This window comes from Etheostoma spectabile, chromosome 14, assembly GCF_008692095.1.
Source record: "Etheostoma spectabile isolate EspeVRDwgs_2016 chromosome 14, UIUC_Espe_1.0, whole genome shotgun sequence".
Lineage (NCBI taxonomy): Eukaryota > Metazoa > Chordata > Actinopteri > Perciformes > Percidae > Etheostoma > Etheostoma spectabile.
Genome location: NC_045746.1, coordinates 5,336,703 through 5,348,221, shown reverse-complemented (window position 1 = coordinate 5,348,221; position 11,519 = coordinate 5,336,703). Strand labels below are relative to the sequence as shown.

The following is an 11,519-nucleotide window of genomic DNA, read 5'->3' as shown; positions in this document are numbered from 1 at the left end:
CCCCCCCCCCAATCAGTTCCGCTTATATGTACAACAAACACAGCTCTCCGCAGCCATACAATGCGAGGGTTGAAACATCTTTGAAAATAACTAAAATAGCAAAAACTAAAAAGCCAGAGGAGAACATTCAATCCTGAGGAAAAGGGTGCAAGGGACTGCAGAGACCACAGGACAGTTCTACTGAGCCTCATCCTCTGGACAGGAATGCCATGTCAGTCTCTCCTCATAGAAGGAAATGACCACCTGAGGGCAGCGAGTGTTGGCCTCACGGGCTGGGACCAAATCTGCTTCATCTGAGTCTTTCCTAAAGAAGGACAAAAAAGGGAAAGGGGGAGAAAAACATTACAGCAACTGTGGACCCTTGTTTCATCATATCATTTTCCCCCTCAGGTTAGACAGTACTTAAAAAAACTTGAGGAAAATTCTGCTACAGCAGCAGTACCATGGCTGAACGTACATCTTACTTATCTCTGAGGGAGACAACAAAACCAGGAGTATCACCACAAGTAATAAAGGATGAAGTGATGGGAATACTGAATGTCTCAAGTGCAAAAAAATATAAATGAGCTGTGTGCACATAAAGTAACTATTTCCTTCTGTACTCACCATTTCATCAAGAACATCAACTCCCCGCTACTGTCTGTTGCGCCAATTATTCGCTCTGGGTCGAGGTTCCTAGCGAAGCCACGTGGTTTCTCAGCCTACAAGTGGTGACAACAATTGCTTTGCTTTCATTTTTGGGTGGTCTAAACAACACGGGAATGTTTACATACACATCTTTATCATTTTACAGAATTTGGAGAAATTGTAATGTGAAGGATCCCCAGTGTGGGTTTAAAATAAATGCGAAACAGTCAATGAACTCACCTCTTTCTTCTTGGCTTCAGTCTCTGGCTCATCTGTTGATGCCTTTCTCTTAACGGGAGCAGGCTTCTCCTTAACGTTCTTCTGTGCTTCCAAAAATGCTGAAATCAGTTCTGGACAATCCAGGTTCTCCTCTGGCTCCCAGGTATTGTCAGCCCTAAATGAGCAGGGAGAGGGTCACCATTTGCACAAAACATCCAATAAGACACATTTCCATTGCGATGCAACAACATAGTTAACTAACTTGCTTCTATGCAGAAAGGCAGCTTATTCATGCAACCAAAAGCTATGGACAAAAGCATGGCACAACCCCATACCAGGGAAGCACTTCCAGCTCAGCAGGGGGCAGGTGTCCCGAGGAACTCACTCTGTAAACCCTTTCCACTTCAGGAAGAATTCTACTTTCCCATTGACCAGACGTTGGTCAAGTACTTTTTCCACAACAAATTCCTCAGGCTCTTCCTGTGCGTCCTGGGCATCCTTCTTCACGTTACCCTTGGTGTTCTGCTTCTTGCCCATGTTGTGCACTAAAAACAAGAAGGATTGTGATAACAGTTTTAAAAAAGGTTTTTGCAATGCCATTCAACTAATTCACATGGACATGCATAAAGATATTGCTCTTATCCACATTGAGTTGAAGGGAAAAAAGTGAGACAAAACTGCCCTATATTAAACTTCTTGTAGCCCAATAACTGATACACTTAATTATCGGTAACGTTAACGTACATATTTGCAAATATATCCAAAGCCAGGGAAATGCCAATATAACGTTACGTATGATAGCCTACGTGCCAACTGTTAAGTTATTTAGCTGCTAGTATTTCAGACAGTGGCGGTTGATAAAGATAAATAAGCTAATTTAAGAAGATACTACTTAAATTAGCGATGCTAGCATTAACATTTCCAATATGCAATTTACGAATAACGCCAGGCTCGCCAAAATAAAAACGCTCAAGGCCTAAGGGATGCAACAAAACCCTGACATAGCTAGACAATTCTAGTTTTATCTAACGTTAGCTGACATTAATGTGACTTAGCTAGTCAAAACATTGCAGTATATGTTGAGATACGTTAGCAAACACCAACGATGTGATGATGTATTCAGCCTTAGCTAAGTTAAATGGTAACATTATAGCTAGCTAGCTAATATTGTTGTGGTAACGTAACGTAATGGCTCACTTTCTGCGCACGCCGCGTAGCCTGCAACAATGTCCAAGTTGCAAAAGAAAGCTACCGTTAGCTTGCCTGGGTCAATCGATTATGATGCAGCGTATAAAATAGATTACTACTGCATACGCACCCTAAAAACAACAGGAACGGCTTCAGCGATGCCTTCTTAACACGCGGTCAGCCTTGGCTTTATCTCGTCTGCAGCACTGCAGGGCGGTAGAGGCGCCAAAAGCTAGTCGTAGAATTTCTACTTCTACGGGAGCCTAGAAGGAAAACTGATCTTCACTCACTTACCTTTGCGTTTGGGCCGCGTGCTTTCTTCTTCGTTGGGGGTTTTAACTGCAGTTGACAACCAACGTATTACTTGCATTACCGCCACCTTCAGCTTCGGAATGTGCATCAGCGAACAGCTCCATTAATCATGTTTCTCTGAGTAAATAAAAAGAAAACTGTTTGCTACACTGAACAGTCAATAAATGTTATTATATTAAGAGTTATTCCAGCATTAAGCAACGTACTGCAACAATCAAGCACGTACAAATAGAACAAAAATATTACAATAAACACTGGTTACTATAAATAAATAGGCCTACCTATTACAGTCCATGATTGCATGCACAAGAGACCTGTTGGACCTGAAATGTTCACATAAACCCCTCTGGATACTTTCTAAAGCGTGCAGTTTAAATAGGAATGTCCATTTATTTAAAACCCTATTTTCTTGACCTACCTGTTTCTAAATTTTGAGTTGACTTTATTTAAATTTATACAGAAACCACTGCTATTCCCTCCCTTCCATTGCTTGATTCCGTTTACCTCTGATTTGCTTAAGACATGTGCATCTAAAGCATCTCTCTGTACAACCGGTTTTGCAAAGTCCAAGGCACAAAAAAACACTGGAATGTGCTATTTAGAGTAAGCCCTCAGTCCTCCAAAGGCTGTAAGATCTTAAACTACTGAAGGCTTTGTTCGGACTAAATCATTTTCCAGGTCCCTCATCTAAAAGCATAATTTAGCTTGTGGATATCCTGCTATCAATGCTGGTTATTCAAAGACGTGTAGTTGTGCTCCTAAAACAGTGACACAAAAACAAGACAGGCTGTTTTTGTTTGTTTTTAAATCAGAAAGAACAATTGTCAGCAAAAGCATTTCAAATTCCTAAGCAAAATCATACATCAACAGTCAATCACCATGCAATCCAAAACATTTGCACCCATAAACAAAGAAAAACAGTTTGAAATTTATACAAACAGAAAGTAAACTCTTTGTCAAACCAGAAAATTAAAAACACATTTGTGAGGGAATGGGAGAAGATATACTTCATGAGTTATACCATTACTTCACCTTTCTCCATTTAACTCATTCACTCAGATGACTGTATGAAGATGTGTGGCCATGACTGGCAAATCTTATTTTAACTCTCAGATAATAGCAAATATATAAAAAGCAACATCCACATGACATTTAATAATGTAAGAGTTGGTGATTGTATACTTTTCAGGAAATGGGATGGTTTAGATCCATTTGAATAATGAACAATTTGTAATTAATTAGTGCATTTAAGTTTTCATTTCAAATGTCAAATTGTATTATTTAGCCAAAATCTATAACAAACTAAGGCGTGAGGTAGAATATAATCTTGCCAAAACGCTTATGTAACTGAAATAAAAGGGTTAAGCAAAATTGTGCTTGAAATGAATCTTTCAATATTACTGAGAAAAATTAGATGGTAGCCTCTCAAAAAACATTTTTGTTATGATAATGTGCATCTGTGGATCCTCACACAATAACCAAAACACTTATCCAATGCAAATTAAGGCCTTGTCAGTTTAATCATTGGTATATTGTATGTCGTTAAGACATAAGGAAAACAACATTCAGTACGAATTTCTACTGAACAATACATGCCTTTAAATATCTGAAACAAATCTGTAAACTTTAGACAGGCAATGTCCCAATATTCTCCTCACTGAGATAAACTTACCATTATGAAAAAAAAGATACTGCCCTCGACAGTCTCACAATGCATATAAGCATTTCAGGAACCTCAGAAACTTTAATAAATACAATCTTCAACCTTCTGCTTATACTAAATAGGGATATATTGAGAGGCGAGATTACATGGAAACAAACAAACAAACAAACAAACATAATCCTCCCTATGAGATCTCTATCCAGTAAGTGGCACACTGCTGGCCGTGTTGACAGACATGTCTGGTTGTCTACGTTTGTATGACTCAACTTTAATGTTAACAGGCACAAGAGACTGGTGGCATCTCCAGCAGCTTAGCTGATCCATTAAACTGCCCGTGGTGCCTTGTCCATCTTCAATAAGCAAAAAATGTCCAGTGTGTAAGCTACGTTTTCCCACATGAGAAATCTTATTTAAAGAGATTTTAATTATCTATGTTCTGAGTTTTTCTTTTTGCAGCTTTTATTGATTTAGGCTCCAAACAGTGGTGAATCCACACGCACTTTTGCAAAAGAGGAGATCCCGAAACCAAAGTCAGGCAACTAAGTTCAGAAATATCCAAAAACCTAGATGCTCAAGTTTCAGCTGGCAATACTGCATCATTGCTTTTTCTCCTTCTTCCTCTTGTCCGTTTTGTTGCCTGTTGATGTGGAGACAGCAGGCCGTCTTACAGGCTGAACTACAACCCTCCCATTAGCCCCGCACTGCAGGGTGAATCTCTCTGGGTTCAGGGGCCGTCCTGAGTTGTCCCTCAGCCGGGCCAGTACGTCTCTGGTCAGCTGCTTTATCTGCTGGCCCACAGCGCCCATTGTCTTGGCTGTAAGCTGTTTCTCCCTCAGTAGCCTTCCTCTCTGCACATGCAACCTTTCCACCTCCTCCTGCAGCCCTGTGATGGCATCTAGTTTGCGCTTCCGGCAGTTTTGCGCTGCCAGTTTGTTCTTTCCCCGTCTGCGGATATCCCTCAGGAGGGTCACCTGTTCCGGGGAGAAGCCATGACCGTCAAGGACCTCCAGGAACTCCTCCACCGGCATGTTGACAATCTGCAGGACAGAGAACGGAATGCACAAGGCACGGGCGCGCAGCTCATCGCGACTTAGCTCCCTGTCTTCAAACCTTGGCCCGTCCTCATCATCTTCACTGAGAGGCTCCTCTTTAATACCTTTGTGAGGAAGGGTTACTGATGGCTGGTTGAAGAAAGCAGCAGATGAGTAGCTGTGGTCATGCCACACACTCTCACTCAGATCAATTGGTGACCATGTTGTGTTGTAGTCCATGATGCCTTTTGAGGGGACAGAATCCACCTCACTGCTGTAGCCTGTAGCTCCACACTCATCCTCACAGTATGAGCTGGATGACGAGGACATCTCGGATGAGCCTGAATGAAGGAAAAGTTCATTATTGTATTAGTGTGTATAACAAAGAATGTATAGACTTCACAAGCCAGGGCCAGTATTAGTAAAGATTTGAACCAACCTGGGGAGACTGGACCTCCAGAGCTGCTCTCCAAGGAGAGACCCGAGTCTGAGTCCAAGTCCTCGAGGACCTGTGGGTCTATGCTCTCGAGAGAGCCCATCAGCTGGGTGTCCAGGCCTTCCAACCCTAGCTGATTGATTTGGTCGAACACTGCCTCATCCAGACAGCCGCCCAGTGCACTATGCGAGGACACATTTCCAGTTAAATTACAGACTGTAGCAAAGGGAAGAGCAGCCAGACCCACTGCCATGCCTGGTGATGCGTCCGAGTGCGAGTCCAGTCGTAACAGGGTTCTTTGTTGTTGCGTGACTGGCCTGGACTCAACTCTTTCAGACGCCACACCAAATGCTCCAGAACTGGTCACCATAGCGTCATGCAAACTGACATCCTGGCTGATGGCGCTGGTGATGTCTGTGCCGAGATCTGACAGACGCTCAGTAACAAGGGAGTCCAAGTCCTACACATCAGACATACGTTTTAGCAAAATCTGATAAACCTCCACAACATGTAGATCAGAACAGGACGCAAAAACTCTCCATTGTAACATACTGATCCATCTGAATTACTCTCTGCAAAGTGTTATTATGATTCATAAAAAATACATTTCCAGGCTTCTCAGGAACATGAGAAGAGCACTTACGTCAAGGTCAGTAACAGACAGAGAGAGTAAATTGCTCCAGTGCTGGTCAATATCAATGGCAGGAGGTTGGTGGCGTGCTGGATCAGACAGTGCAGTGATGCCTTCAAGCAGACTCTGCAAAAGGCAAAAACAAAACACATAGAATACCGCAGGGACAGAGTAAAGCCAAGTTCAGACCAGAGATTTGAGTTGAGACGAGTGGAAACTTGCAACGCGCCAGTCTGCAACGCTCTGAAACCTGCCAGTTTATGGCCTGCACAATTAATCACAATTTTAACAAAATTGCAACATGGTCTGGCGCATTATTTGTTAAAGGCAAAATACGTGTCTAACCATTGTGAATGAAGTATGGTGGGGCTGCAGTGACGTCCTGGGCCTACAAACCCTACAGACTAAAGGAAAACATCTTTGTTTGGTACAGATTCTTGCAAAAATCACACTATATGACTAAAGTAGATTTTTATTTGTGTTCCAATGAAAATGATGATCCAAAAAATTGATCTTTCCCTCAAATATTGTGAATCATAGTAAATCAGTCAAAAATAATCGCAATTGGCAACGACTCTTTGTACTTCTGACTTGCAGGCTTTTTTGTAATTTGATATTTTATTTGTTTTGTCAAATTATGACTGTCGATAAGGTAAGTGATAGTGAGAGGCTTGCTACAGTTGCATTGCTAGTGATGAATTGGCAAAAACAATGTTTTAATTATGTGATCCACTGCTGTGTTCTCTCTCTCTCTCTCTCTCTCTCTCGACCACATAATGATACCATGCTTGCAGGCGGTCATTGAACCTGTGTAAAACTGCCATTTCGTTTGTAACATAGAAATAAAAATGGATTATGGATCATTTATTTCTATAGTTTGTAGCTGGCTGGCTGTTGAAACAGGTGACGTTCCTCGCGATCTAAAACCAGCCTCTGGAGACTTGACCAGCTGAGTCGAGCTGAGACGGGCCAGTTCAGACCAATGCAACTTTTCCCTGCAGCGTTTTAAAAGCGGTTTTGTCTGGCATATTTGGTCTGAACTGGGCTTTAGTGGTATGTTTATACAATGTTTCAAACGTGAAGTATTCGTGCCAGAGTTTGAAACTATACCACAGTATATGCTTTAGTATATAGCTTAAAAATACAAGAGAAAAACTGTTGAAAATGCATAAATATACTCTTAAATCCTCTAGAAAAGATAGCTGTATAGAACATTAGGAAAGGAAACTAAAACACAAAGTCTTTCCTTGTGAGACATACAGTAATTGTCGGGTTGTCCCTTATGTCCCTAATCTTACACTATTCAGCAAAACAGCACTACGAGTGTAAAAGTCATGTCAAAATGTCATTTGTATGATGTAATTCTAAACACTGCCACCCGACTGTAAAACCTATCCATGCATGACATGCGTATTGTGACGCACCTGTTTCCTATTAAAAGACAACCAGTATAGCAACGTTTTAGTAAACTGGAACTTTTTAAAACACTGATGCAATGTGCAACATTTTCAACAATATACAGCGACAAATGAAGGCAACTGTGACAAACAGGATCCTACCTCTTGTTCCAGTGTTGAACTGTGAGCCAGCTGAGTAAGTGGGACGGGTTCTTCCTCCTCTTTAACTTTAACATCCTCCTCCTGGTAAGTCAAAGAAAGGCCGATGGAGAGAAGGGGAAGACCCGTTTGGAAAAGATTCAGGAGAAAAGAGAGGGGAAAGAGATAAAATAGTCAATTTGTTGGCTAAAATCCAAAGACCTAAAAGACAATTACATTTCTGGTTTCCAAAATCCCACTATCGCAGATAATTGGATAGCTCAGGAAATGTCAAAAACAAATGTTCTGATTGAGAAAAAGGTTTGTTTAATAAGCGGTTGTTGTGACTCTGGAGGAAAGAGAAACCGCCTGAAGAGACTACATTCAACCCTAACTTCTTTCATTGTTCCATCAACTGGGTTTAGCACATTGTGCATTAGCAGCTCTATTTGTGTATGAAAGTGGGGCTTAGGAGGTTTTTTATATATATATATATATATATATATATATATATATACATACACACACACACACACACACACACACACACACACACACACATACACACTAATATTTTTGCTAATTACTCCCAGAGATGAACCCAACCCAGTTAGATGTTGTAAGACACTCCTGATTCACCAAGTTTTGCTCAAGCTCTGTCTGAGCTTGTCGACTTCTACTGGAGTAGCTTTTCCATCTGCAAATGGCTCAGTGAATGTAAATAAGTATTGATTATTACTTTCAAATATCACAGCTGCGGTCCTCTCATTTGAAACACTATATTTCTTATGAAAAAATAAAACTAAAAAAACAACTTACCCTTTAAGCAGTTAAGCTGTTACATTACATGTCATTTAGCTGATGCTTTTATCCAAAGCAACTTACAATTGCTATATATGTCAGCGGTCACACACCTCTGGAGCCACTATGGGTTAAGTGTCTTGCTCAGGGACACATTGTATTGTATCGCAGTGGGAATCGAACCAGGATCTCCCACACCAAAAGCATTTGTCATTTCCACTGCGCCATCAACGGGCCTTTTTACATATACATATTTAATAGTGGGTAAGGTATAAAAAGCATGTGTCAACATTGTCCATGTGTCAACATCACATTATCCATGAGAACAAGAACCCTGGGAGGGGGCAGTGTTCCAGTATGGACCACCGCTTTTGTGAAAGCAAACAGGGTGTGGGTCTAAGCCTCACTTCTCCACCTCTCAAGGCCCACAGCTGCTGGTTGAGTCTGAAGAAAGGGGATAAGGTTACACATTTGGCAACATGAACTGTCCTCGGGACATAACATTCACAAAGCAGCTGTTTCTACCCCGAGCTAGAAAAACTGGATCACTAGCAGAGTTGAATATAAAAGGTCTGAGTGAGATTAGAGAAATCTGAAAAAAATAATGGCGGTTACAGATTACAGTTAACTGGTTAATTATTCTCACTTTTAGTGTTTTAACAATGACAAGTGAGTGGAGTTGAGTGAAAGTTTTACAGCTGCATGGTCACACAATACACAGGTCTTGTTAGGGTCTTATTTGTGAAGTTAATTCTACTGTCCTGACTATTCAGACATGGCGGATGAATACTTGTAGTGCTGTACAACTAACTAGACTTTCTTTGTGTAAACTAGTTGTATAGATAAGTCAATTGTTTAAGTAGACCTGTTAGGTATTGTTTAAAAACTGAGTTACCAAATTGTCATGATGCACATCCTTAAATCTAACCAAGCAAATACTGATTCTCTGAATTGCAACTGGTGGTGCCATCCAAAGTCAAAGTGAAAGCACATTTCAAGTTTTGCCAACAGATCGTTATGACATTGTGTCGTTTCCTGGTGCGCAAGGAAATGTTACAAAAAATAAGTTACTTGTTGCACACCCATCATAGCATGGGCTGGTGTCAGCAGGTGCTGCTTGTTAGCTAGTGATAGCATTAGCTGTTCTGTGAGGAAGTTTTAACTCTGGTTCTCCACCTCAGTCAGTCAATTACGATAGCTGGGCAACCAACCGTCTTGGTCACATAGGTTAGTTAGCAGCAAACTCGGTTTAACTTTATTACATTTTTTTTCCCACACACACACACACACAAACAAACACAAACACACACACACACACACACACACTTGCCTCTTTAAAAAACCCGCAGGCTCCAGTGCTACAAGGCCTTTGTCCGAGCTCAGGTGTTGTTTTGCACACCTCTTGGCCACTGTCAGGCAGGTGCTCACTGTCATTCCTGACTTCGTCCCCGGGGCTCTCTAGCCCTGAGTTGGTGTCAGTGTTGTTGCTGGTTGAAGGCCCACAGTCAGCCTTGTCAGTGGCAGACACTTGGTGCACCAGCCATGCGTTCAACTGTGTGGGGAACCGCGGTGAGCCAAGGGTCCTCACCTCGTCTAGTAGCCGGCGACTTGCAAAGAAATTGTCCAAATCGGGACATTTTGGGTGCACACTGTATCCGTCAAGAGTGTCTCTCAAATTATGAAAGGGTGTCTGGCTGTAGGCTGAGCTAGGACCCAAGTTAATCTCTATCAGAGGCGTATAATAGCCGCTTAGGTAGCTGTCGATATCCACACGAACTCCAATCAAACTGAGTAAGATCGTTAACTGAATTAGGCCTTCTGTGAGGTATTTTTTCGCGATTTGCATTTTCTAAATACTTTTAGAGCTGCAGATAATTGCGAAATACTGACCCAACAGTTCCTCTTTCCCGAAGGGACAAAGGGAAAAGGCTAACAAAAGAGCACGCCTTCCCCTGTCAGACAAAGAGGTCCGCCTGTACCGTACCGGTGAAATCGTTACTAGCTAGCTAGATAGCTATGCTAGCTCTTAGCAGTGAGCCATCAGCTTTAATAACCGGTTAATGGGAACCTCTTGGCGCAAACATAGCGAAAACGATGCTCTTCAGTTATTCGTCGGCGGCACCTAACTATCAGAACCTTCCTAACGTTGCTAATTAAACAGAAAACGAAACATCTGAAAAGCTAAATGCTGTCACCGTGGTGTGTGCTGCTACTGGGGAAACTTCGTTCCAGGATTTGCATAGCTCATGCAGATTGGCCCAAAGCGCTGGCCGTAACACATTGTGATTGGACAATAAGAATGTCAGTTGTACTTTTGACCAATGAGGGTAAGGGACAGTTGAGAACTCTCTCCAAGTCGCCAACCCCCCACCACAAACACACGCTATTTATAGAAACAGTAGCAGAAACTAAACTGATTTCACGTCAGAAAATCAAATATAGATTTTTGTTGTGTTTGTTTCCTACATTCAACAATAACATAGACCCCAAAGGGGGTTGTCAGGATGCATGGTTAAGCTGCAGTTCCGGGATGTTTGTGCTACTGACCAACATTATTGTCCCATGTGTGACCTACTGGTTCAAAGCTGAATTACAATTTGAACTTGTTCTATAGCCTAACCCTAACCCCCTGACAAAGAGGAACGCCAACGGTGGTATGCTGGTGTCTACACAATACACTCACTGGGTACCTAATACAAATCCATCTATGCATAATTCGTGATCATGGGTTTAAACCAACATTCTCTCCAGTAGGCTTGTCAGGAACGCTATACTTCCAGAGACTATCATCTATAAAAACTTGTAGGCCATTATTATGGACTAAACAAAATAGCTCCACCTCTACCAAGTTAAACAGGTAGTTTATAGGCTATTCATCCAAAACACTGTTGAACACACTATCGCAAGAAAGCATGTTACTTTATGACACATTAGTCCTTCTCAGATCAATATTTGCCACTTAGATGACTGATGATGTTGTTGTTGTTGTTGATGATGATGTAATGAGGTCATGTACTACGCAACCATTTGGATCTTTCAAGGTCTGTCTTGTCTGTGGTTTGGATGTTGTCAATTT

General features: G+C 41.6%; 2 protein-coding genes across 3 annotated transcripts; both read right to left on the bottom strand.

The window, feature by feature from the left end:
• Positions 1-22: 22 nt before the first annotated feature.
• cbx3a (chromobox homolog 3a (HP1 gamma homolog, Drosophila)) lies at positions 23-2,352 on the bottom strand. 2 transcript variants are annotated; one of them, XM_032535164.1, is made up of 5 exons: positions 2,165-2,352; positions 1,232-1,391; positions 868-1,021; positions 607-701; positions 23-304 (listed from the first exon to the last, which is right to left on the bottom strand). In XM_032535164.1, exons 2-5 carry the CDS (start codon positions 1,381-1,383, stop codon positions 178-180), a joined length of 528 nt encoding a protein of 175 aa, XP_032391055.1. In that variant the 5' UTR covers positions 1,384-1,391; positions 2,165-2,352; the 3' UTR covers positions 23-177. The 2 variants fall into 2 exon arrangements, with proteins under 2 accessions (XP_032391055.1, XP_032391054.1); XM_032535163.1 differs by having other exon boundaries at positions 2,044-2,315.
• A 792-nt stretch (positions 2,353-3,144) lies between these two features.
• Positions 3,145-10,694, bottom strand: nfe2l3 (nfe2 like bZIP transcription factor 3). The gene is made up of 5 exons (XM_032535162.1): positions 9,774-10,694; positions 7,667-7,747; positions 6,120-6,233; positions 5,480-5,936; positions 3,145-5,381 (listed from the first exon to the last, which is right to left on the bottom strand). The coding sequence occupies exons 1-5, from the start codon at positions 10,287-10,289 to the stop codon at positions 4,606-4,608; spliced, it is 1,944 nt and encodes a 647-aa protein (XP_032391053.1). The 5' UTR covers positions 10,290-10,694; the 3' UTR covers positions 3,145-4,605.
• Positions 10,695-11,519: the final 825 nt, after the last annotated feature.

Bases quoted from the DNA above. Each gene is read 5' to 3' on its own strand.
- nfe2l3 (XM_032535162.1), bottom strand. From the start codon at position 10,289: ATGCAAATCGCGAAAAAATACCTCACAGAAGGCCTAATTCAGTTAACG. The intron at 7,748-9,773 runs GCAAGTGTGTGT...TTGACTTACCAG, and splicing joins CCTGCGGGTTTTTTAAAGAG to GAGGAGGATGTTAAAGTTAA. The intron at 5,937-6,119 runs GTAAGTGCTCTT...TCTGATGTGTAG, and splicing joins TGTCTGTTACTGACCTTGAC to GACTTGGACTCCCTTGTTAC.
- cbx3a (XM_032535163.1), bottom strand. The intron at 1,022-1,231 runs GTGAGTTCCTCG...CTGCTCATTTAG, and splicing joins AAGTGGAAAGGGTTTACAGA to GGCTGACAATACCTGGGAGC. The intron at 702-867 runs GTGAGTTCATTG...CACCACTTGTAG, and splicing joins CTGAAGCCAAGAAGAAAGAG to GCTGAGAAACCACGTGGCTT.